The sequence below is a fragment of the Nicotiana attenuata genome, chromosome 1 (genome assembly GCF_001879085.1).
Source record: "Nicotiana attenuata strain UT chromosome 1, NIATTr2, whole genome shotgun sequence".
Lineage (NCBI taxonomy): Eukaryota > Viridiplantae > Streptophyta > Magnoliopsida > Solanales > Solanaceae > Nicotiana > Nicotiana attenuata.
In genome coordinates this window covers 108,674,726-108,701,849 of record NC_031989.1, presented here as the reverse complement: position 1 = coordinate 108,701,849, position 27,124 = coordinate 108,674,726, and the positions used below count along the sequence as shown (strand labels likewise).

Below are 27,124 nucleotides of genomic sequence, written 5' to 3'. Positions count from 1 at the left end.
AAACAATTTACTATGAAATTTTAGTGATACCAAGAACAGAACTTCTTCCATTTTTCTTCATACAATATGTTGTTCTCTTTTTCAGAATATATGTCAAAACATTATTGTGCCTCAAATATTTATCTATCTTTCTTCTATAAGCTTATTTATGTTTTCCTGAAGTGTTAACTTATTTGTTTGAATAGGTTGATTATTGTTTCTTAAAATATTTGGTTGTGCTTCTTGGTTTGTGTTTAATCCTAGGATTTGTTCTTACAATTTTACACTTATCAATATACAGGTTATATTGAGAAAATGGAAGAAAGACTTAGTATCAGTGAAATTACACCACTAACTACAGAATGGACTTGTAAAGTCCAAACTGTAGATAAATTTCGGCCGCGAGACAGTAGAGATCAGCAAGTTCATTTTCAGACAATAATTGTCCAGGATGTAAACGTAAGTCACGTTACAACCATAATTGTAACATAACATCTTCTCACTTGTACTCTTCCAATAATTACTGCGTTATCATTCTTGATAACACTGTAGGAGGAACAAATTTGTGTAATACTCTATGGTGACGACATTAAACGATGTGATAACTTGTTCGGCCTTTTTGAGACATATCTGATTTCAACTGCGAAGGTTAGATATCCGCAGCCTTATTCACTACATATTGGCCAGTTTGAGTGTATCGTTGACAGATTCACTATTGTTGAGTCTATCCCAAAAACTAATGAAAAGGAGGTACCGTTACCTCCTCCGTCGAGACTGAGTGTGATTTCGTTCGCCGACGTTGAACAACAGCCTTCTGGTGTTGAATTTGGTATGTTTCAAATAACCCTATGCTTTATAAGAGCTTAATTGCTTCGGACCCATGGTCAATGCAAGTATATTGGTTTTACCTACATTTGTTTTTTATTTATAACAACAGATCTACTAGCTGTAATGGCAAACTGTGGTGCAATGCAATACACCGCTGATCAGACTAAGAGATTTCAAGAGGCCATAGTTATGGACAATACGTGACTCATTTAATTTTCTGTTACATAACAAAATCTCTAACTGACACTTATAAAAGTACATGTACAGGAAGAAACCTCTTTTCTTCACTATATGGGAAGATTTGGCAAGCAATGAAGGAATTGAGTTACCGAGACAAGTGAGGCAACTTCAAGAATATCCTGTTATTCTCGCGAAACGGATAGGTACCACAACATACCATGGTGGTAAGTTCATGAAGTTCCTATTTTTACATATGGATAATGGTTCCGCGTTGGTTATTAACAAAATTTGCATACACAGTTTCCCGTTTGGCAACAAGATACAACTCAACAATCTTAATCAATCCCCTATATGTGCAAGCAACTGAATTACGGAATTGGTACAATACAAACTGTGCTTAAAATGTATCACATCATTATTCAATTATAATTTTTTCTGTGAAAAAAAAATTGTCTGACATTTCCTGTGCGAATTACAGGGTAGATGAGAACAAAGAAATGTTAATCGAATACACAGTGAAGAGTTCAGCGGAGTCAGCTTCATCGCTTAATCTTGTAGCTGTTGACGATGAAATATTATCTGTTTTATCTATTGCTACTCAAACCTCCAGTGTGAGTTCAGTAAATTACAATATGGATAACTGTTAAACCTCCAGTGTGCCACACCATGTATCTTTTATACAATATGGATAACTGTTAAATATGTTCTAATATGCTACTATTCGTGTCAGCCCAATAACATTATGGTCTAAACAATATTAGAGTATAAATTTTTGGAATAAACTCTTACGCTAAAATTCAACTACCTATCAAATAGATCCTCTTATGTTGTTTACCTTTTTTTGGAATTTTGTTAGGTTCTGTAGTTCCAAATTACCACATATGTTATTTTTCTTACTTGCTGACCATATTGAACACATGTTAATCAAATAGATATATACCGGAAGCTTACAACTTCAACTATGGCTGCTTACTTACTGTTAATTATGGCAGACTAATTATCTTGCTAGAATTGAGTTTTGGGATTGTAGTTATGTGCTTCATACAAATCCTACATTTTCCATATGTTAATAAGAATATTATCAAGTGTTCAGGTTGATCCGCCCTTTTGATCTCTCCTGTTACTATAGGCATCTTACAGTATCTTATTACTCAATACAAGCTACAATATTGTTCCTCTAATATGCAACTTTGTATTATTTCGTCACTGGAAATTATATGCAATTAACAATTGATGATTTAGCAAGTTCCATTGCTTATATTATAAAAAAAATAAACCTGACGACTTGTTTCATTATTTACACTTTGTAGGCAGAAATTTTTTACGCGGAAGGAGAAATTTCGCTACCTGAGCATTTCCAACGATTTTATCTGCTACGTTGTTCTGAATGTAACCATCTTGTTCGGAGCAAAATAAAAAGGGAGATTCAATGCATAAACTGCAGGCTACCACGAATGTTAATTCCAAGGTAACAACCGCTACTAATAAGATGATGTCACTGACAATATTTAATACTGTGTGCATTAATAATCTGTGTCGCCTCAAAAGTCAAAGTAGCCAGTTTTTCTTAAAAATGTGATAATATCACCCCTCAAGGCTTTTTCCATGTTCTTTTGTTTTTCTTATGCATACACGTTGATAACCACTTTGCGATATTTTGGGATGCACTATAGCTGAAAACTCATTTAAGCTCACTAGAGCACAGGCAATGAGCTAAACAAAAACAAACTGTAGCTTTCTTTAACCACAACTAACGCTATTCTAACGGCAGAAGAAAACAAAGGCAGAGGCACAAACTACTGCATTTCTTCTGCTAGCATTTGCAGTTACAAGTATTTTATTTGATTTTTACCTTGTTTATTATATGTTTCTCTATTTCTGACTTATGGAACTTTGTCAAAGTAAAGCTTTGGCCAAGTTATGAATAGACCAATGAGTTTCAGTTAAACTCTGATTACTTTCACCCTCTTTTCACTATCCGAAAGAGTTTTCTTTCCTTTTTTGTTCCAATAGTTTTCATGTCCTGACTTTTGAATAGCTACAGAGAAAACTCAAATGTTCAGGCTTCTATTATTGTAAAAGTTATGCCTGAAATAAGTTAAAGCTATTAGTTTTCCTACCTGATTTCTTATATGTTACTTTGTGCGAATCATAGAAACGTAAAGCCTTGACCTAATTGTTAATAGGTCAATGAGTTTGTGTTCTGTTCAATCTATCTGTTATCTTTTAACTCGATTTATTTGTGGTGTAAAGTGTGATACTTTTAATGATATATAAATATTGTAATTACAGAACTGTTTTGGAATTTGTAGTGTCTCTATATTTTCAATTGAACTGTAAAACCACATCATAGGTGCCACTTTGAGGTAGAAATTACAGATGAAACAGGCACGACGACAGCAACAGTGTCTGAAGGCTTGGGCGAAAGGATGTTGTCAACGACAGCTGAACAAATATACGATATCATCAACATTAAGGTACATACATATACAACATTGCAGTTAACATAAGCCAACAAAGTTAATATAATACTTCGATAGTTAACACATAAACATAAGCTTTGACAAGTCCATTGTTTTTCCTATCTGTTTGCAGAATGAGTTATTCCCTGTTGCCCATATCAATCAACTACTTGCAGATAAACTGTTCAGAATTCAACTACAAAGGTCATCATCCAGAACACCAGACAAAAATGCAGGTTCTCTGGTCCTTTTATCATACACTGAAAAACCAACCATGTTTCTACCAGAAGAGTCAGCATCTGTGGGTGATGCCGAGAGAATTATGGAAGAAGAGTCAATACTTGGGACTAATGCAAAAGCAACTAAGAAACGGAAAAGGGAACCAAGTACTCTACTAAAGCCGCAGTCAAGGTTAGAATATTTGCATACTGCTCTCATCCATACAATTTTTTATGATATTTGTTTCAGGATTTGTTTTGTCTTTCAAAATGGTGTTCCATTTCGAGATATTAAAAAAAAAGTAGTGTTTGCTAAGGAGAATGAATTGATTTAGATGCTGAAAATCATGCAATAGTTTATTTTAAAGCTGGACAACTTAGACCTTTTAGCTGCACATGTAAGGAGTCGAGATATTTTTTTTCCTGCATAAGTTTCTTGATTAAATTTTGGCTTCCTTTTTGGTCTCATAAAATTTTGAAATGCCTGGTGAGATATCTATTCTCCTTGATTTTTTATATACTGACAAATCACTTACATAACCATTTTATGTCACCATGTAATGTATGTACCGCTAAAGCTCTCTTTGGGAGGTAAGTTGAGTTATCACAATACAAGAAAAACGTCATATTTAGTGTTACCCACCTCTATGCCGGCTTCAGTGAGGCAGCTAACATCCCACAAGAATAACCATGGATATGTCCCATTACAGATACATATTTTGTTGTTATTGAGAGTGAGATGTTTGGATAGGTTGACTTATGCAGTTTCGTGGGATCTGTTTGGAAGTGTTAAACGTAATGTTTCAAATATGAAAATAAAATCTCTCTTTATTTGTACAGATTGTCAAGGCAGTGATGTTCGCTGAAATGGTATGCGATGTACAGAGACATTTTGACAGATCATACCGATCTTTTAACAAGGTTTAGATAGTTGGCCGCCTTAACAAAATGTTCCACATTTTTTGCCTAAATAGTTGTCAGTAGTGTATGCCTATGTTTTTGAAGGCAATTGGTATTATTTTTTGGATCTTGGAGCGGCCTCCAGATATTGTATAATAACATCTTATAATTAGGATCCATGTACATTTCCGAAAGTTTGCGACGTTTATCCCATGGTGTTTACTTTTATACTACTGATGTCTACTTTTACTATTTAACAAAAGAATTATAGATGTATAATGGGCTTCGGCATCATAACAAAGAGCTAAACAGAAGGATTTCCTCTGTTTTGAGAGGTTATTTTCGATTTCGGATGCTTCGTTACAATCTCTTATGGCTTGTGGAAATTCCTGGAGATTTAAATGAGCTTCGACGTGATTACAAAGAGCTAAACAAATGGATTTGTTTTCAAAGGTTATTTGAATCAAGATTTTTGTACCATGTATTACTAGCTTCTTCTTCTTTTTCTTCTGCAAACAAGTGGTTCAACATTACTCTAGAAAGCTAACTAAAGAAATTTTTAATTTTTTAGCTATGTAATCTCAAGATAGATATACAAATAGAATTGTAATTCTAGCAGTAACTACAAAGTTATTGCACTCCAGGTCATCATGTAGATTTACATTTACCTTTCTTTCGCTACTGCACATATAAACACCACTATCATCAAAATTATCTGCTAATCTTTTGTGACAAATAAAAATAAGTTTACACTATAATTTTGTTGGGCCCATGCAAAGCATGGGCAACATTATCTAGTAGAGTCATAGATGGGAGAAATTCAAAAATAGCCAGATTTACCACTGGTCGTTGAAAAATAGCCAAGTTTCAAAAGTCATCGAAATTTAGCCACTTTAAATCTGAGCGAAAACACTGTTCAAAATCCGGAAAAATACGCCCGCAAATTTTACGGGAGTTCCAGCATAAGTATGCTGGAACTCCCGCAAATTTTACGGGAGTTCAAGCATAATTATGCTGGAACTCCCGCAAATTTTACGGGAGTTCCAGCAAGTATAATTGTCCAGTATAATATACTGGAGTTTGGAGCACTGGTGCTCCAGTCTCCCGCAAATTTTACAGGAGTTAGCAAAGTATACCGGTCCAGCATAATATGCTGGAGTTCGTACACAAATGCACCAGAACTCTCGTATATTATACTGGACCGGTCCCTGTTGCAGCAAAATAGTGGCTATTTTTCATTGACTTGATAAACGCTGGCTATTTTTCATTGACCAGTGTGAAAACTGGCTATACCATGATATTTTAACGTCATAGATGGAAAGTGATAGCTGCTTATAGGTCCAAATAATATATATAAAATATTTAGTTTATAGTCATTAATTGATTGTCCCTTTTGGTCACCTTTTCTTTTTTAAATATATAGCATTTGTACAAATTACAGATAAGAGGTGGAATATGAGAGTGGAAAACAAGTAAAATCAGTGGAAATGTCTAATGGGGTCCCAACAAAAGTATAAATCTAAATACTGGAGTATATATATGTGTGCAAAAATTCATAATAAAAGGACAAATTAAATGTCCCTCCACACGTGTGTTGCAAAACCAGCTGCTTTTTCTCTAGTATAATTCGTTACGTTGTACTTGTCAATCTTTTAATGTGTTAGAGTTCTTCTAACGTGTTGATGTTGTCCCATGATGTTTTCTTTACTAATTGAGTGGCTACTCTGTCGTCTGCTCTCTCCTTTTAATCCAAATTGGCATTCCCCTCTTCATTCTTACTGTTGGAAAGTTGATAATGGAATCCTCCTCAGCCACCCACCTGCAATTATGTAATTTTACATGCATACATGTTAAATTTGCCAAAATTTCACGGTATAGCCAGTTTTCGGACTGGTCAATCAAAAATAGCCAGCGTTTACAAAGTCAATGAAAAATAGCCATAGTTTTGCTGCAATAGAGACCGGTCCAGCATAATATACTGGAGTTCGGTGCACTTGTGTATGAACTCCAGCATATTATGCTGGACCGGTATACTTTGCTGGCTCCAGTATAACATACTGGAGACTGGAGCACTAGTGCTCTAAACTCCAGTATATTATACTGGACCATTATACTTGCTGGAACTCCAGTATATTATGCTTGAGTTCTAGTGTATTTATGCTAGAACTCCATCATATTATGCTGGAGTTCCAGCATACTATCCTGGAACTCCAGTATAATATGCTGGAGTTCAAGTATACTTATGCTGGAACTCAAGCATAATATACTGGAGTATTTTCCGGGTTTTGAACAGTGTTTTCGCTCAGATTTATCTTTACATAAAAAGTGGCTAAATTTCGATTACTTTTGAAATTGGGCTATTTTTGAACGACCAGTTGTAAATCTGGCTATTTTTAAAAATCAACCATTTGGCTCAAGCCCAAATGACCCTCCCAAGGTTGGACTGGTTATTGAATCGCCCATTTATTGAACTCAATCCATCTTGATCCAACTCATCTCAAACCATTTAAAGTTGGGTTAATTTTTAGCCCAAATTGATTCATGAATAACTTTATTAAAATATCTTAGAAATAACTTTTTTTTGTTGAATACGTTATATATGACCATAAAAAAAAGTCTTATTTAGTAATTATACAATTCATAAGAAAACAACACATATTAAGCAAAGCTTGATAAGAGTTGGGCGGGTTGGGCTATGACCCAAATTTTAGCCCATCTTGGCCCAACCCATCTTAGTCCAAGTAATTTTTGGATGGGTCATAATCCGCCCAATTATTGACTCAACACATTTTGACCCGCCTATTTGACACCCCTGCATACAATATAATTAACCAAAATTCAGCTTTTATTGTTAGTGTGGTACAATTCATAATTGAAACTTGTGATTGGTAGTAAAAGACCTAATTCGATCATAGAGTTCTCAAGATATTTTCTTAAGAAGTTTTGTTATCTCTATCATCTTTAACTGCTTCCGATTTAGGTAGGCACCAGGCAAATATACATCTATACGAATTAACTTATCAACTTTCCAAACATAGAATCCGTACTGAACATGCCGCAAAAGTTTTGGAATAAATAAAAAACAATTAGATATCAGTGCCAAACAAGCTAAATCAGCATATATAACAGCATTATTTTGGACAATTTCATGATTGTCGTCAATTTGTATGCTTAATTAAAATTAATCGACAGTAAAAAGTATACCTGAATTGAGTAGTAAAGTGGTGGAGGAAGATAGAAGCTTCGAGCCTAGCAAGGTCAAGCCCAGGGCACAACCTTTGTCCACCTCCAAATGGTGTGAAGTTATAGTTGTTCGTTTCTTTGTTCTGTAATTATCATGTTACAAAAGTTTAAATTCAAGTCACATCATCGTCTTTTATATCATCCATGTATATAAGTTAAATCAATGTAAAATAACATTTCTCCAAAAAAGACGTTGTTCCCTGCGCGCGATAAGTGTAATTTAGAAAACAAGATTTAAATATACTAATTTGTTTGTGCTTACTTGCCAGCGCCAGGGATTGAACTGGAATGGGAAATCATAGAGATTATTATCAAGATGGACTGATCTAAAATATGCCAAAGCACACCATCCTTTAGGAATTAAATATCCTTTTATCTCCACATCTTTCACTGCTTTTCTCATTACCCCTATTATTATGTTTCCCATTCTTAATGTCTCTGATATCACCTACAAAAAACAAAATTTATTATTCATCAGTTTCTTTATTACGACAAAATTATTTTTATTACACGGAAAAGTTGAATTATTATCATTATCTTACGTTTTGTGTAAATGGTAAGGATAAATAATCGCTCCACACTAGTGTTTCTCCTTGCTTCCCTTTCAGCCTCTTTAATATCAGGTTCTCCTCCTGTAAACCGCCATGGAATTAAAAAATAATTCTAGTAATAATTAAATGGAAAATAATTGCCATTGATCAAAAGAACTACAATCAAGTACACGTCATTCTCATTAATCATTGTTAGCAATAAAAAATGCGAAAAAATAAAAAGGTGTTGATAAGTCAGTTTTTTGTCGTGTGATATATAATTTAACTTATACAGTAGGAAAAAAAAAAAAAAAGGCAGCTCGCTGCACTAAGTCCCGCTATGTGCTGGGGAAAGGCTGGACCACAAGGGTTTATTGTAGGTAACATTACTTTGCGTTTTGCAAGAGGTTGTTTCTACACCTCGTACCCGTGACTTCCTGATCATGACAACAACTTTACCAGTTACGCCAAGACTTCCCTTCAAATGAAATAATTTTATAAAAAGTAGATATTGTCGGTTAAGTTTGATAGAGTATATTAGTAACCTGAAAAATTTAATAATAACCTAATATAACCGATTAAATCGTACTAATAATGTAAAAATTCTTTGCTAGAAAGTACTACATACCGTCAATTGTTGGAGGGCAGCAGGGCAATCTGAAAGGTATTTTATGGCAAGAGTTATAAGCACTGGAACTGAATCTTCTCCAGGTATCATCAAATCAATCATATTATCCGATATTAAATCATCTGTTAGTTCTTCACTTGTATTATTTAGCAAAACATCAGCTACATCTTCACTTACTGTTGAAATACTACTCCTGTCCCTCTTTTCTTGGATTATTCTTTGGATCAATTTCACCATTCTCTTTTTCGCCTGAAAAAAGATAATTAGCAATTCAAGATTCCGTTGTAACATGAAAAAATTAAATTTTGTTACTAGTAATTTTTGCGTTCAGTCAAATATCGTCGTATTAGGGTGGTAATTTGAGACCATAGCCATTTAGTCCGCCCAACCCGCCCAAGGTTGGGTCGGTCATTGACCCACTTATTTGTTGAACTCAGTCCATCTTGGCTAAACTTGTCTTAGCCCATCTAAAATTGGGTTGATACTAGCATAAATTAATCCATGAGTAACTTTGCTTAAATATCTTTAAAATAATTATTTTTTGTTTGATATGTTATATACGACCACAACAAAATAAAATAAAAAGTCTTATTTGAATTAAGCAATTTATAAGAAAATAACACATATTAATTTAAGCTTAAAAAGAGTTGGGCGGGTTGGGTTGACTCAAATTTTAGCCCATCTTAATTATTGACCCAGTCCGTCTCAGCCAAGTAACTTGTAAACAGGTCATTATCCAATATATTTATTGACTCGGCTCATTTTAACCTGCCCAAGATTAATTGACACACCAACAATGAAAGTAAATTAGCACAACTTGCCTGTAAAGAACGGTGAAGTCTGCTTCCAGGGATATTTATTGGCAAAGACATAAGACCAGCTATGAATTCTTGAAATTGAGTCTTTAAAAACTCCAATTGGTCACCTTGATCTATTCCAATCAACGCTTTGACTAATACTTGGAAAGCAATCTGAATGTACCAAAAAAACAATAAAAGGTTAAATAAAAACGTGATAAATAATCAAAGTTGGAATTAGAGACACATTATAATTACTATAACATAAGAAATTATGTATACATAATTATTACAAATGACTCCACTTTTACTAACAACATAATTCATCCAATTTAGCATAAACCCACGATTAAGGTCATAATCATTATTTTTCAATGTAGGAAAAGCTTTGGACAACGATTTAGCCGGACTATAGTCGTCTTTTTACACACCTATAACTTCATTTTTATACTTCTTCAGTTCAGAGGCGGCTCAACACTACATGTGGCCTAAAGCGAAAATTTAAAAAGAGGCCTCAAAAGATATTCGAGGTTAAGAAATGCTTTTCATATCTAATCTTTTGATAATTTCATTAGCTTAAGATTGAAAAATTGTCTAAAAAGCACTTAAAGAATAGAAGAAGATTCTACAAAATCATAATTATAAACAAAATTGATTCAAGTTGAAGTGAGTTAGACAAATTAAGAAGTTGAGCTCATCCACCATGCGTGAGGTAACAAAAAAGAATAATAAAAAATACGAAAAAATGCAAATTTAATAATCTACAATTTTTAGTATAAACTTTAAAATTGACAACAAATGATTAAAACTAATTTATTTATCACTAATAATAAATACATAATTATTTATACTATATATAATTTGAGTAAATTTGGGGCCTTAATTTTATGGGGGCCTAAGGCCTCATTTGTTTGCACTTAATGGAGGTCTGAATCTTAATCATTCAGATCTCAGACATTAAGTGCGTTTGTTTCTAAAGTCTGAATCTTAATTATCCAGATCTTAATCATTAAGTGTGTTTGTTTTTTTTACTTCACAACCACTTAATGGGTCTGAATAGGTCTGTATGATTAAGATCTATAACAGAGACTTAATTTCATTAAGATGCTATCATATATTCATTATTAACTGCCGCCACCGCCTACCATTATCAACTACCACCATGCCACCACCACCACCATACTCAACCACCACCACCACCGCCACCACCACCTCCGCCTCCGCCTCCGCCACCATCATCCTTAATCATAGCCTCCATTATCGACCATCACCACCTACTATCCCCACCACTCCGACCACCATCATTCTCATCCACAATCAACACTCATCCGCCTCAACTACCACAACTGACCACCCTATCACCATCAACAACCACAGCCGGCACAACCCATCAATATAACCTACCACCACCCACCCACCACCTTCTTTAATCACAACTACTACCACCACCCGACATTATTAACTATCACCACCATCCTCAATCCTAATCGCCACCACTACCAATCACTACTAGCTACTAGCATGAACCACCATCATCAACCAAAACTACCACCAACCACCGCCTCTAGTCGGCATTCACCCGTTAGCCATCACCACCAACAACTATCATATTTTAAAACTATATATTTTATTGATAGAATATTAGATTAGTTAGTATTTCATTTGAATTTTATGTTTATTAATTTTCAAATAAAGATAAATTTTATACATTCAGATGTTAAAAATCAAACAGTCTTAATTATTTCTATTCAGATCTTAGTACAGATCTTAATATATTCAGATGTGTATTTAGATTCAGATGTCTTAATCTTAATACACATCTTGATATTCAGATGTGTATTCAGATTCAGACGTCTTAATCTAAAAAAAAACAAATGAGGCCTAAGTGGCTTTAGGGTTGAGCCGCACTGCTTCGGTTATAAATGTTTACAAAAATTACATCATCAATTCACCTAAAACATAACTAAAGTAAGTGGGCGTTTGGACTAAGAATTATAAAATTCCGGAAAAAAATGAAAAAGTTTTTAAGTGAAAATGGCATTTGAAAATTAGAGTTGCGTTTGGACATAAATATAATTTTGGGTTGTTTTTGAATTTTTATGAGTGATCTGAGGGAAAATTTTGAAAAACAACTTTTTGAAGTTTTTCAAATTTTCAAAAAATTCCAAAATTCATCTTCAAGTGAAAATTGAAAATTTTATGGCCAAACACTATTTCGAAAAAAAGTGAAAAAAATTTCATGGCCAAACGTGCTCTAAGACTATTAACCTGAAAGTAGAGTAGATTATCTTATCACACCACGTTAAATCCTGTGCAAAACGAAGTAAAATGTCGATAGAAAAAATAAGACAAAAGGCAATGGAAACTAACATTTTTAGCTTGGTCTTGGATGTAGACGGGGCAATTTTCATGCCATTTATTCATAGATTGTTGGACATATTTCTGCATGTCATGAGTAATCCGAGCTTTAACGTGAGGAGACTTGAAAAAAGCTCCAATGAGGCCATGGATTCTCCTTTGCAAACTTCCATTAATGAGCAATATGGAGGATTTTCCAATTAGTTCAGTTAGAGACTTTGGATAGAAAGGCACAAAAGTCTTTGCATCACTTTGAAGAATACTTCTATTTACTTCTGCATCAGTTGAAACTATCGTCGGACTTCCAAATATATGTGACTTGAACACTTTTCCATACCTTCAAAATTTTCCACAGCCAAAAATAACATTCAAATTACATAGTAGTAATTAACAGACTGATCATAATGACCCAATAGAGAAGATTTTAGTGTGTTTGGTACGACGGAAAATATTTTTGATGTTTGGTGGCTAAAAAATATTCTTTAGGAAAAATATATATTCTCCAATAAAACTTTCCTCGCTTTTAGGGAAAAGACTACTCGACCCAACTCTTAACTTCGTATCACCATTATATCTGGCACTTAGATATTATTACTAATCTTTAATAATACGTACAAAAATTACATCAATTTCCTAATATTAATATCAATCTTTAGTAAAATGTTTCCCGAGAAATATTTTTCACTCTCCAACTAAGAACTACACAAATGAGTTATTTTCTAAATGTTTTTTTTTCAAAAATAACTTTGGTCGTATCAATCACACTGAACAACGTATGATTTAAATAAAACTTACATGTGACGACGCTTGTCCATAAAGCTTTCGGGGCAATCAGAGTAGGCACAAGAAATGAACTCTAGGGTTTCTCCGATGATAGGCCATCCAAGATTTCCCAAAGGAAGTTGAATTGTGCTTGATCTTCTGTATATTGATGATGTTGGTTTCACTCTACGGCTAATGATGAATTTCCTGAGAAAAATGATGATTAATGCTGATATTAAGAAGAGGATTAGTACTGTTGCTAACAAATTCCAAAGGGTAATACTATCCATCTGAGAATTTTTTTTTTTCTTATGTTTGCTAGATCTTGGCTAATGATTTTGACAATGGTTTTGTAGTTGTGTATTATTTGTGAGTTGTGTTTGCACGTTGCACACGCTTTTGTGGTTTTTGTTGTTTGGAGTAGGGTAATTGGTGGGGAGGGAAAAGCAGAAAGAGTTTTTTTTTTTTTTTTTTTAGAATCTTATAATATTCCTAATAATTGGAAGTGTGTACTTGAGTTAAGAAGCTTTAGTTGGATGAGTCATGATTCATTAGTAGTTAAATGGATATAATATGCATGGTCTCTAAACCATATTCTTACTAATTATTAGGTACTATTTGTTCAGTTGGTAAAGCACCTCCATTGACGATCGTTAGGTCCTGGATTCGAGTCACACTGGAGGGGAAGTATGGAAAATAGGGTTGTGCATTATCGGATATCCGAGAATCCGAACCGATCCGCCCTATTCGGATTTTCGGATTTCGAATATTCGTATCGGATATGGGTTAGGTTTTTTAAAAGTTCGGATATTCGGATCGGATTCGGATTGGTATAATTTTAATCCAATATGATCCGAAATCCGAATTATATGGACATGTATAAATATTAGACTTATATTTTAGGGTTAAGTCTTTTCATTTCATTCTCCTCTCTTTAGACTCTTCTTTTCTTAGTTTATATCGAAGTCTCTCTCTAACCTCTCTTCAGGTTGCTCTTTTCGCTTTTCTTAAGTCTTACCTTTGTGTCTCTCATTCTCGGGTCTCTCCTTCCTATCAACAAACAACGATGCCTCTTCTTTATTAGACATTTGTTCGGAATTTCAGTTTATTTTATTTTGCGCGGCATACCTCACCAGTATAGGCATCATACGCCTTAATCACGTTTTGGATCCTTCCAAACCAATCTTTCATCAATTTCCGGTTAACCGTGCCAGGTATACCCTCATGTAAGCACTCCGCCAGGTCCGTACTAGAAAAGACTCGGTCAAGGTCAAAAGCACCTGCGCGGATACTGGTCGGTCTAGAAAAGGATTATACTTTTGTTTTTGTCTATTGCTATGAAAGATATTTGATCCCTTTCAATTTAATAGAATAGTGAATAGCAGTAGTCTTAAAAAGTGTTGTAGCTGATAAAATTAGTTTGCTAGTAGCCTTAATAAGGGGTACAATCCGATCCGAAAATTCAAAATATTTACTCGATCCAAACTTTAAAATCCGATCAAATTTAATTCGGATTGCATTTTATAAAATTCGAAATCCGAATTTATAATCCAAAATATGCTGTCCGACCGCGGCACAGCCCCTAGTGAAAATGGGAGGGAATTTAAAAAAAAAAAAAAAAAAAAGAAGAAGAAGAAGAAGAAGAAGAAGAAGAAGAAGGTGCTACTACTATTTTTGCTTGGCTCTATAGCTCATAGGCCATAGCCATTTACTAGAATACTCCAAAAGTGAGGAGGATCAATCTCTAGGTAAATCACTGAGAATTATGTGATATAAATCCAGTGATCACTCATCAACGTGCACTAATCATTAAAAGAGTCTAGGCATATGATTGTATTGGAAGGAAAGTAGGCTAGGATAGATCTTACTACACCAAAATTATACACTAATTTCTTTTTTTAATTATTATACACTAATTAAAATGTTAAAAGAAGTTGCCAGTACTAATCTGCTAGCCGCTTGTGTATGGAATGGGTCAAACAATACAATTGTATGGTCAAGAAGGAAACCTTATATGGGTTTATCACTTTTAATCCGCGTCAGAAACTATTTATATTTGGTAACCGAAAAGTATATCAAAATTGTGTAATTTTTGTATATAACTTACAAAATGCATATATATACAAAAAATATATATTTTTTGGTTATTATTTTGAGAGAGACTATACAGTGTCATTTTCCCAACCCTATATATTATCCTAGAAGGCCAACTACTTCCTTCTTCTTTAATCAAATAATTTATAAATATCCACAATAAGGAAAGAACAAAAAACAATATATCTTATTAAATGGTCCAAAATATGTAATAAAGCTAAATCAAGTCTTGGTAGGTACAAAGAGAGAAGTTTATTAAGGTATAATAATATATTCTCTCTAAATTAGTAGCATTTTAGTAACAAAAATATAAGTCCCTACGCTCATGATGATATATGAGGCACAATATTGGACGAAGCGTCCCCTCTTCAGCCGAGCACAATTGTGCTTGCATGTGAGTTTATTTTTCTAATTAGAAACCTAATTACACTTTCGCTTTCATAATCATCATATTCATACCCCACAAACCATGGCCAAACTTGTCTTCTAATCTCATTCTCCGCCAATCCTTTCTTGATTTATACGTTTCTGATTAGTAACTAATTAAGCTATCCTAGAATATATTGATTAATCAATAAGGCTTGAGATTTGAGCGTTCAAACCTCATAAAAAGAAAGGTGTAAGACTACCTAATCTTCTTTTCTTTTTTCTTCTTTTAGTACTTTAGTGTAATACTCATATATATTAGTATTAGTTATATGAATGTGATTTTCAACATATCCCTTTGACTGTTATCAAGCAAGTAGGAGTATTTGATATCTTTATGACCCACATCGACTTTGGCTTTGAATATTTAATATTAAGTTCCATGCCCCAACATTAATTCCTTCTTTCCATGATTGTTCAAATTGCCTAACTGATTTTTGTTAATAATCATAGTGTAAGCGTGTGCTTCATTCTATTGTCATCATTCCATTAACTTCTTTAGATACGAATAATTGTTAATATATAAACCAAATCTTAGCTTGAAAATGCTGGAGAATATTTCTTCTGTACTAGAGTATCAGCTGGTTGATGCAACTATACTATTATTGGAACTTTTTTCGTGATTAATTAATAGAATTCTTGAATGCACTAAGTTGATGCATTAGAACATTATATGGTTGAAGACGGCAGTTATTGATTCAATATGCGCATTGTGGGATCTCTATAGGAAATGGACAAGTTGTGTGGCATTCCTCACCCAAACCACATACCTATTTTATTATTTATGGCTTAAGCCAAACAAACTTGATCGGATCTTAAAAATACGTATCGCTTTCAGAAATCAAAATGACATTAATTAAATTTTAACAAATTTTCCCTTATAAGTTATTAAATAATTTTTATTGAGCGTGCCAAAACCTTAAACAACAAATAATTTATTTCGAGGGAGTACTTTCTTGTTTCTTTTTTTTTTTTTTTGCTGATTTTTTTTGTTCTTTTAACGCGAATTGTTTGAACATTCTTTTTCTTTTACCCCCATCGATCCTCAAGGATCAGTAACTCCGAGTTCCTAAGAGTATTGTAATTAGTTTTTTCAATTACCTCTAATGTGGAATTCTCAAATTAGTAGAGGCAACTAGCCAACTTAGCAAATTTCACTTGTCAAAACTTTCTTATTTTGGGTTCTTTCTTTAGCTGTTTTAATTAGTGCAATCCTTGAGATAGTATAGCGTGACTCTCTATGATGGAAGGTTGAAATATTGATACAAAATCTATTTCATCTAAGTCTTTTTTTCACATTATGAAGAGAGCAGGAAGTTTCAAGTTCCAGTTTCCCAGTCAGGTATCATCGAATTATTTTTGGTACTAGTCTAAACGACTAACAAATTCAACACGACATGGAAATAGGGACCCTCTTACTCGTGGCTCAAGAAATTGACTCAGAATATTTTAATGCACTCAAGATCATTTGTGTAAACTAAAATCCCCTTTTGCGGTTGTTAGGATTCTGTCCCTTGGAGCTGATTTGCTTAAAGTTTCAAGTCTAACAGTCTTCTGAGTCATTGCACCACCTTTAATAGGAGGCAATGTTACGCTTTTGTCCATGTTCACATTTTTAATTGAAAGCAGAGTCTCTACTAGAGTAATACAGCAGTCTTCCAATTTGGGTAAAGGTAGAATAAAGACAATAACAACTATATGATGTCTTCTAGACAGTGAAAATTCATAGTTAAAGCCTGCAAATTTATTTACAAAGTTTCTGGTGAAAAACCAAAGAATTGGAGATAGAGATCTGACATCGATTCGTTGTTCGATTCATTACTTCAGCACCTTCTCGCATTTGGAAAAAACAAAAAAGATGAAATAGTCCAACCTGAAGATTAAGTTTTTCATCCACGCCCAGGAGTATTGAAGTTCGTCAAGAGTCAGAAACTACAAAACTGGAATGGACTTGGCTCGAATAAAGTGCTTGAGAATGGCTTTCTCCTCATCAATGCGCCTTTTCTCCTCGTGATCTTTTGGCTTAATTCTTCTCTTTTCTTCCAACATCCACTTAAATAGTTCACGCTGTTGATTCTCAGGTATTGGCTCACGTACAACCACAGGCAGCGCAGAAGGTGAAGTAGCTACTTCTTTAGTGACTTCCTTTTCCTTTTCACTAACTGCCGTAGCAGCTGCTGTTGAAACAGCGGCACTAGGAACATCTGGTATTTCTCCTTCATCGGTTCCTACATCTTTCTTCTTTGTCCTCATGAAAAGGTAAGCTACACAAATTGCAAAAATAGATGAAGCACCATGACGGTAAAAGCAAGTGGCAGAGTTCTAAAAAAGAGAACCGGAAAGACCTGCAGCATACAGCTGTACAGGTACGACAAGATTGTGAACATGGAAAGACAAGTAAGAAACATACTCTACAGATAACAGGGTAACGTGGAAATAAGAGACAGGAAAAGAAGCAATGAACGCTAACTTGTCGAAACAAATAACCAGGAACATCAATTTTCGGACTTCTTTCTGGTGACAATTAGAGCGCAAGACCATTTAACACAGCCAAATTAGTCGAATGTTCATCACAAGCAAATATACAACTCTATCTTGGAATTAAATATCTTATCTTACTGTCACATGTATATACTAAAGATACATAGTGCAAGCACACAAAGGACTTCCACTAGCAGCCAACCAAATTAGAAGGGGGAATCAAGAATGTGCTTTAACAAAGTTTGATGGATTCAATCAATACTACTAGTTTCTTAATTATAACTGTCCTTGCTGAAACTAGTTTAACAAAGATACAGATCAATTTAAATGTATGACTATGTTGCTTAAAGCACAGTTGTACACGTGGACCATTTAGTATGGCTATGGTTCCTTTTACAATGACGTACCTCTTTTGAGAATTTCCATCACTGCTAATTTAAGCTTTTCATAAGTTCTTGTCACAATTCTGAAACAATCCCCTACTTTGACCAAAATAATATGCACCAGATTTGGATTGTCCTAAAAATTATATTCAATCCTCACGAATCAGATGGATTAAACCATCTATGTTTTAATCAGCTGGGTTAAACTATTCAACACATTCGTGTTTAAATCAAGATCGTCAAACCCCATTGACCCTGCAAGTTACATCAGCACTGTAACAGAATAAAAATGATCCTCCCCCACAGGTGACCGCTCCTCCATAATGATGGCAACAAACATGGTGCATGAACTGTTCGTTAAGTTTTCTCTCGTCTATGGGGTAGCACAAAATTAAGAGGGATTACATTCCAGAGAAGAGACAAAATACAAAAGCTTACAGGAGAATTGCCATGTATATTTTCACTGTTATTGCAGATACTCGACTGTATAGTATTCAGTCATTCTTGGGTAGTATTTCAGTCGATCCCTCCTCGTCCTTCTTTCCTCTCTTCCCTACATGCAAATATTTTCTTTCTTCTTTCGTCCAAAAGGACAAAGGTGAAGGCTTTTAAACTAAAGGTGGTCGCATTACTGGTCGTAGATATCAGTCAGTTCAAATTTTAACTTTTTTGGTTTAGGCCTCTAAATGAATCACACCATTCAAAATTCAGAACAACCAATATATGGTGGCTTGACAGGAAATTGTTTATTTCCCCAAGGGGCGTGGGTGGGATGGTCGGGATACCTCCACCCTTAACTAGAGATCGCAGGTTCGAGCCCCGAGAATGGAGAACTTCTTGATAGAGAGCACGTCACCCCCTTAGTAGGCCTACCTGGCACGGATTTGGATTAGTTGGGCTAGTGAGTTCCGGATACGGGATGGTCAAACAAATATAAGGTAAAAAAGATGTATATTGTTTGCACATTGTGATTATTAAGCTGCGTAAATTACAAAAATCATAAAACTGTCGAATGCAAAAAGAGGAAATCTTGTTTGCTGACGCATAACAAGAACCAAAATGAAGACAAAGCAACCCAATTTAGAACAACAGAGCAAGAAGGGCTAAAAGAAAGGAAAACAACCAGTGACTTCAAGGACAAAAGGAGGATTCTCCCATTTCCACATTTTCCCCAAAATCTGCACAGCCCCTTAATCTTAGACATAGTTACTCTAGGTGTATTGCAGAATAACCCTGTATCATTTCATTAAGTTGCCTAGTCAAAACTCAGAGCTTCTTACCCTCCTATGTCTAGCATGACTTTTCATCAATGCAAATAAATCTGCATTAAAATTCTCACCTCTTATACATTGATGAATATGACTATATGAGATATAAGCTACTCAGATTGACTTACAAAAAGAAAACAGTTAGAGACTGAGAAATTTGCCTACTAACATAATAAAAAGCTTGAAGCTATTCTTAAGAAAACAAGCACCTGATTGCGTTTTTACTGTGGATTTTAAATTTCAGCATAACGTCACAATAGTGGACTTAAAAATAAATCAAAACATATAAAGCAGATCCATAAAAATGCGATCAGCAATGCCCTAGTCTAAAGTCAATAGACTTCGGAACTTTATATTGAAATTAAGGAGCATTGGGCAGAGATGCAGTAGGAACCTCCAATAGAGAAATTGACAGCCAATAGCATAGGCCAGAGGTACTTATAACGACGGACGAAAGATTCCCTAGGCGGCTGAGGCGGTGGAGCCGCACTGCGCGCAGATGCTGATGACGCCATCGACGACGACGATGAAGACGGCGGCGGCGCCGGTGGTAGTGGAGAAGATACCTGTTGTTGCTGATGTTGCTTCAGCTGCGCTGTAAATCAGAATATAAAAACGGATATTAATAATTGAAATGTCGATCTCCAAATGATTATTATAGGGATAATAATATAGTGATTACCTTTTTTAGGTTTATTGACGTATAATTTTGGAGATACAGCCATTATTTGCTACACCTTCCTTTCTTTCTACCTTTTCCTCTTTACTCTGGTGGAATTGGCTATCGACCATTACAGTCTTCACTCTTCAGTCATCGGCGTTTCTTCTCCTTTGTTGAGGCAAATTACCGCAGTCACGCGAGACGTTGTCGTTTTAGCCAAAATAATTGATTAAATTATGCCCCTTGTTCGAGATAAATTCCAAAAAGGTCCACTATCCTAGGGGTGGCAAATTGGTTCAAAGAAAACAGTTAACCAACCGCCCATATTATTCGCTAAAAAATTGGTTGGATAATGAATTTTTTAAAAATGGGTCAAATATGGATAAAAATCATATTATCCATTTAGAAAATGGATAACCAATGAGTAACCAACGGGTCTAACTTTTACATTTATAAAGCCTCAAATTGGGGATTACTCAAGTTAGGGAGACTAAGAATTTTCCCAAAAGTGATCATATACAAGAAGTCATGGATAATATGGGTAACCCATATTATCCGCCGGTTAACCCGTTTTTTATCCGTATTAAAATGGGTCGGGTCGGATAATTGATCCATTTTTTCATTATCCGTTTTCGACCCTAATCATATCCGCCCCGACCCGCCTGTTTGCCGCTCCTAACTATCCTTGAGCTTTCACATAAAATGATCCAACTTCTTTCACATGAAGCACTAATAGTCCACAATATTCTCTACTCCTTTGCTTTCACTTAAAATGATCCTACTTCTTTCACATGTAGCACGAATAGTGCACAATATTCTTTAATAGTACACATTTAACAAGTTTAAAAACTTTTGAAAAGCATGCAAAACGTAAACTTAATAAAATGTTTAAAGCATATTCCTACATAACTGGTAGCGTTTATATAAAAAATTTATTCAACTGGGTCATATATTTTGCTTAGTTTGTATGACTTTTAAAAGTTGTTAAGCCTCTGGATAAACTTTATCGGTGTGATTTTAGGTCTACCTCGTCCTATGCTAACATCTCAATTTACCATTATTTCACCCTTATGAACCAATGCATATTAGGGTTGGTATAGAAATGGCCAAACAATCTTAAGCGGCCTTCTCTCATTTTATCCTCGTCATATTTTGCTTGTACATTTTGAGAATTATGATCATTTATAATGTTATATAACTGTACATCTATCTTAGTATTCATATTTATGCGACTCGTTTTTTGGATGTGTCGGACTTTAATAGACCATCATTTACTTTCATCTTGTCTAACACCTTAAAGTCCGACACATCCAAAAAGAGCATATATTTAACATTTAGCAACTCAAGCATCATTAACTGTTAAATACGAATACTTTGAATCTCGGTTGGGTATGAAGAGCAGACTGTACTGTTTGACCAAAAAGTGTTGAACCTTTTAGTTAAATCAATTAATGATGAAATAAAGAGTAAATCTTAGCCAAACATAATCAACTTTAGATCCAAGCATATTGGATACGAGAATCAAGTGAGGCTGAGTTTATGTAATATTTCTCAGGATGGTAAAAAGGCATCAAATATAAATGATAAGCTTACATCTTTGACATATTGTTGTGCATTTGTAAAAGCAAAGAAGATAAGGAAAGAATCTCGTTGATAACTATGAGATCTAGCTTTATTGATTCAACACTGGTGTTTACAAAGATTTGTAATATGTGATCTAGACTTCTTGCTTTGTTCATCAGATGTCTCCTCTAAGTCTTCTCTTGGTTTTTCCCTTCTCGGATCCCCTTCCTTTCTGCTTTTCCTTCCTTATATATATTACTCACCTACCCCTTTATCCAACGGTCTTTTACCAGCATACCCCTTCTTGACTACCTTCCTCTTTACTTGCTCAATCATGACTGCATATATTCCGTTGTGCAAGTCTTCTCGATGGCTCGATCTCGGCAGTGGCGGAGACACTCGTCGCCATTACGCCTTACGGGTGCGTCCACGGCTTGGTAGACCCCTTACCATTCCCCTTAACGGGGGACTAGAAGGGGGTCACCTTATTGGGGTCGCCTCTTGGCGAGCTCGGTGGGTGGATTCCGTTGATTCAAAAGTTGGGAGAAATCTGATCATTATGCAAGGGTCGAGGTCCTTATGGCGAGGTAGTGACGTGACGATCCGGGAACTTCACTGGACCGTTACATCAGTTCAGAGTTGGATTGTCACGTCGATTCAGGGTACCATGAAAGCCTATTATGTGTCATTATGGCACACGTTCCCTAGGCACCGTATCGTTTCCCGTGCCCATTCAGTTTTCTGATTGGCGGCTCTTGGGTTTCCCGCTCAGGACATTTGTGTCCCTATAAATAGGGGGAATCCCTCATTTGATTGTTATGCTTTTCAATTTACTTGAGAAAGAATTTTACAAACTCCCTCTTTCCTTAGTCTTTCATACTTCTTCTTTCATTAGAATTCGACATGACCATTCTCTCTTTTCCTTCACTGTTCTTGTTTATTCCGATCAAGACAGACAAATGGCTGGTACTTCCCAGACTGATAGAGTTGTTGAAGCTCCGGTGCCGGAAAGTGATGTGCCCTTCTTGAAGAGGGAGTGGAGGTGGTGGAAGACGAGGGATTTCCGAAAGTGGATAGTACCCCGTCCGGGGAAGATGAGGACTGACTTTAACAGCCCTGCCGGAAACGAACCGGAGCCTGTCTCTTCCATTATGGATGAAGCGGTGATTACGGAACTCAAGGCCAAGTAGGGAATCCCTGCTCATATCGAAATGGTACCGGCGGCGGGGGAGGACATTGTACATCTACACCGTCCGGAATACTACGCATTTTACGTGTACCCCTTTGTTATTGGGTACACACTTCCTCTTCCCTCTCCGGTGGTAGACTTCTTCCGCTTCTACGAAGTATGCCCGGCTCAACTCTCTCCATACGCGTACAAAATCTTTCGCAAGCTCATCAAGTACGCGGAGCTTGCCGGCCAAGGAATTTCCTTGGGGCACATGCTTCACATCTTTGCCCCTCATTTTCTTCGGGGTAAGATGATCCATATGCGCCATCGAGGAACTAAGAGTTTGGTGGTGAAGATGGACGATAAGGCTAATTGCCGCTTTTGGGAATGCTACTTCTATATACGGAAGAGCACCTTGTGGCGGACTCGACAGGGTTTACAGAGACGTGGAACTTTGCTTGTGAGTTTTCCTTTGTTTATTTTTTGACACCTCTTAAGGCGGTCGTCGATCGTCCTCCTTTAGGTGATATTTCTAAGGATTTGTTTTTGCTTTTGCAGCCGAGAGATTACCTCCCCCGCTACTTGCCGATATCCGCGAGTGGGTGAGCGTAATTCTCCCCCATACAATGGGGATTCGTAAGTGGGCGTCCTTCCATGAGAAGTATGGGCGTAAGCCTCTTACTGGTGAGTCGGCCTGCTGTAGTTTCTCTTAATTATTTTCCTCATAGTTTAATCTTGTCGTTATATGATCTAATCCTTCTTTGTTGGCAGGTCGGAGAGCGCGAAGGACGAGGGCTCCTCCGCTCGCATACCGTCAACCGGCACCCCTTTCTCGACTTGTATCGAGGGCCGCTTCCCGGCCCGCACCAAGAGCTACTGCCCGATATGCACCTACGTCCGAAGCCGTGCGCACGGAGGCTACTCCTCAGCCAGAGACTCCAATTCTTGCAGTCCATTCGACGGGCGAGTCTTCCCATGCTGGTAGTGGAGAGGTCCCGTAAAAGAGGCGACGGGTAGTGTCAGAAGAGACCCCTCCAGCCGAAACATCTTCGAGGGGCGACCTTGCCTTGGCGGTGCCCGAAACCGGCGGTGGTGCCAACCGGGCCATGGAGGCTACGCCTGTTGTGAGCAATCAAGAGGTTGGTGTGGCAGAGAGACGGAGTCTTGAGGATGTCATTACTGTTTTGGGCGGCCCTTCGACATCCCGGCCGAACCGCACTTCTTCTTCGGCCGAAAAGAGGGGAAAAGGCATCATGGTTGATGATTACGAGTCTGAATCCGACATTGATCCCGAGGATGTTAGGATGTTCGAGGAGGGCTTTACCCAAATTGTAGTGAGAGTGGGAGGCCCTTCCCAAATTCTCAAAATTTCGTCGGATCTCAACCTTCTACAAGACACGATGGATTTTGTGCCGCAGTTTGACCTTATGCTCTGCCGCAGAAAGAGGAGCTCTTCAGGATGTTAGCGACTCCGAATTGTCACACGTTGTGGCCGCGATGGGCCTAAGGGTGAGTTCCTTTTTTTTTGGCTTTGTGACCTTTGTCTTTACTGACTCCTTTCTTCTCTTTTTGTTTTTAGTCTTACATGATGGAGGTCGAGAGTGCTTGTAGGGCCGAGATGCGGGCCGAGATTTTTCTGAAAAATGCTCGAAAAGTATCGGCGATATCGAAACAAGTGCCGTGAGATGCACCAGCGGCTCAGGGCGGGTACTGGCACCCAATCCATCAGGGAGAAGTTGGAGAAAAGAGATCAGGAGCTAATGTAGTCTATTCGCAGATGCAGTGAGCTCGAGGAGCTGCTTCGTAGCAAAGACGAGGAACTCGAGGTGGGCAAAGGGGTTGCCGTGGAGTCAGAGGACCTTCATGCGAAGGTGTTGTCTCTGCAAGCCTAACTTGAGCAGAATGCTACCAAAGTCGAAGCTTTGAGCGCATAATGGATGGGGAAGTTGGCCGAGCTGGAAAAGAAAATGGCTGAGATGAAAAGTCCGAGGAGGCTCGAACGTCGGCTTAGGCGAAGGCGGCGACGCTGGAGGACACTATCCGCGTCCTCCAATCTGAGCAAGAATCTAAGAGGGAAATGGCCACGCTGAGGGAGGCTCAGCTCGAGGAGCATATTGGTGAAATTGACCGGGAGGCTTCGAGCCTAGGAGACTGGGTCGTGGCACTCGAAGTCCGAGAAGGAACAACTGTTGGCCCAGGTCGAATCTGCCTCTGCCGCGGTCCCCCACCGCTTGTATGAGCTATGGGTCCACGCCGAGGCCCGGCGAGATATATACAAAGGTTTGTGGGAGGCGGGAATGTTCCAGAGGCCGCCTTTGAAGATGCTCGGGCGAAGGCACGCGAGGCTCGGACTGCCTGTTGTTACGACCCTACGACGCTGGAGGCTGGTGAGGGCGTTGATAACGAGGATGAGTTCCCTTCTGATGATGTCGATGCTGTTGGGGAGGACGGCTGTGGGGATGATGCTGAGTGAAGCTTTTGTTGCAACATTTGTACTTAGTTTTTTTTGTTCTTTTGTTGTTTACTTTCATCTTTTCCTAAGGGCACGTTTCGGCCTTTTGTAGGGTGCGACTGTCGCGAATGTATATTTAAATAAAATAGTTGTTTCGCCTTCATTCATGTATCCTTCGATTTTCATTGTGATGAGTCCCTGACCCTTTTAATTGTGGATCCGAACTCACGAGTTTGGGCGAGGTCGACTTCTGATTTGCCAACTCAGGCTGAACCAACCTTAATTCAGACGAGGTTGAATTTAAATTCGCCACCTTGGGCGAAGTCAGTTTTGACTTGAATTCCGACTTACCAATTTAGGCGAAGTCAATTTTTCCGTATGTATTCGAGCGAGGTCGAAATTGGAGTTGCCAACTTGGGCAGAAGTTTGATTTATATGCTCGCGCGTGGTCGAAATTGGAGTCGCCATCTTGGGCAGAGTCTGTTTCTGACTTATATATTCGAATGAGGTCGAAATTCGATCTATTGATTCAGGTGGGCAAATATTCACTTTTACCCGGCGGTGGTTGATGGCCGTAAGGGTGTTAATTCGAGCAAGGTCGAAATTATAACGCGTTGCGAATTCGAGCGAGGTCGAACTTCTCTTTTCGTATGGCGACGGCCGATGGTCGTTAGGGTGTTATTTCAAGCAAGGTCGAAATTGTAATTTATGAATTCGAGCGAAGTCGAACTTTTCTTTTGGTCAAGGCCGATGGCCATGTCCGTAAGGGCGTTAATTCGAGCGAGGTCGAAGTTGTAACCATTGCGAATTCGAGCGAGATCGAACATTCCTTTCATATGGCGATGGTCGATGGCCGTAAGGGCGTTAATTCGAGCGAGGTTAAGGGCGTTAATTCGAGCGAGGTCAAAGTTGTAACCCATTGTGAATTCGAGCGAGATCGAACCTTCCTTTCATATGGCGATGGACGTAAGGGTGTTAATCCGAGCGAGGTCGAAGTTGTAACCCATTGTGAATTCGAGCGAAGTCGAACTTTTCTTTTTGTGAAGGCCGATGGCCGTTGGCCGTAAGGGCGTAAATTCGAGCGAGGTCGAAGTTGTAACCCATTGCGAATTCGAGCGAGATCGAACCTTCCTTTCATATGGCGATGGCCGTAAGGGCATTAATTCAAGCGAGGTCGAAGTTGTAACCCATTGTCAATTCGAGCGAGATCGAACCTTCCTTTTGTTCATACCCAATTTTTCCCTTATATATTTTAAATATACATAAACACTTTTGAAATCTTGTACATCCATTTACAAACATGCACAAGTGCTTTACAAAATTTCTACAACTTTTCAAGGCCCTAAATCCATTTATTTCTGCATTTTTCTAATTACATAAATGTTCAAAACTATCCCTCATATTATTTTACGATGATTTAATCATATAAATTTATCATTTATGTTCATATGAGTGTTCAAAATATTTTAATCGCATTTTTTATAATTACATTTGCATTTTTTAAGACTATAATTGCATATTTTGCAAAAATAGCCCCTATATATGCATAACTACATTATCTATACAGAAAATGACTTTTATATTTTTATAATATGGAATAATTATTTTAAATCACCTTAATGCTTGAAAATTACTTTTTATCATTTAATTAGCTATTTTTAAAAATTATTTTATTTAGTAAAATGGGTATTTAACAAATAACCCCTACTTTACACCCAAAATCAGACCCCCCCCCCCCCC

The 27,124-nt window shown here is 37.0% G+C and overlaps 4 protein-coding genes across 7 annotated transcripts; 2 read left to right on the top strand and 2 right to left on the bottom strand.

The window, feature by feature from the left end:
• LOC109239490 (replication protein A 70 kDa DNA-binding subunit D-like) lies at positions 295-1,634 on the top strand. Its single transcript, XM_019406065.1, has 6 exons — positions 295-438; positions 532-808; positions 917-1,007; positions 1,075-1,190; positions 1,288-1,366; positions 1,466-1,634. Exons 1-6 carry the CDS (start codon positions 295-297, stop codon positions 1,632-1,634), a joined length of 876 nt encoding a protein of 291 aa, XP_019261610.1.
• LOC109242047 lies at positions 2,733-4,689 on the top strand. 3 transcript variants are annotated; one of them, XR_002070349.1, is made up of 4 exons: positions 2,733-2,819; positions 3,341-3,464; positions 3,583-3,860; positions 4,508-4,689. XR_002070349.1 is itself a non-coding variant. In XM_019408874.1 (3 exons), exons 1-3 carry the CDS (start codon positions 3,417-3,419, stop codon positions 4,521-4,523), a joined length of 342 nt encoding a protein of 113 aa, XP_019264419.1. In that variant the 5' UTR covers positions 3,094-3,416; the 3' UTR covers positions 4,524-4,687. The 3 variants fall into 3 exon arrangements, 1 of the variants encoding a protein (XP_019264419.1); XM_019408874.1 differs by lacking the exon at positions 2,733-2,819 and having other exon boundaries at positions 3,094-3,464; positions 4,508-4,687; XR_002070348.1 differs by lacking the exon at positions 2,733-2,819 and having other exon boundaries at positions 3,100-3,464; positions 3,626-3,860; positions 4,508-4,683.
• On the bottom strand, positions 5,962-13,282 carry LOC109231818 (3-epi-6-deoxocathasterone 23-monooxygenase). Of its 2 annotated transcripts, none has more exons than XM_019397452.1 (8): positions 12,919-13,282; positions 12,136-12,460; positions 9,790-9,939; positions 8,969-9,217; positions 8,353-8,442; positions 8,073-8,258; positions 7,772-7,893; positions 5,962-6,386 (listed from the first exon to the last, which is right to left on the bottom strand). In XM_019397452.1, exons 1-8 carry the CDS (start codon positions 13,173-13,175, stop codon positions 6,287-6,289), a joined length of 1,479 nt encoding a protein of 492 aa, XP_019252997.1. In that variant the 5' UTR covers positions 13,176-13,282; the 3' UTR covers positions 5,962-6,286. The 2 variants fall into 2 exon arrangements, with proteins under 2 accessions (XP_019252997.1, XP_019253002.1); XM_019397457.1 differs by lacking the exon at positions 5,962-6,386 and adding an exon at positions 7,170-7,379.
• On the bottom strand, positions 17,044-20,458 carry LOC109231807 (probable serine/threonine-protein kinase DDB_G0278665). The gene is made up of 3 exons (XM_019397444.1): positions 20,220-20,458; positions 19,932-20,132; positions 17,044-17,669 (listed from the first exon to the last, which is right to left on the bottom strand). The coding sequence occupies exons 1-3, from the start codon at positions 20,260-20,262 to the stop codon at positions 17,338-17,340; spliced, it is 576 nt and encodes a 191-aa protein (XP_019252989.1). The 5' UTR covers positions 20,263-20,458; the 3' UTR covers positions 17,044-17,337.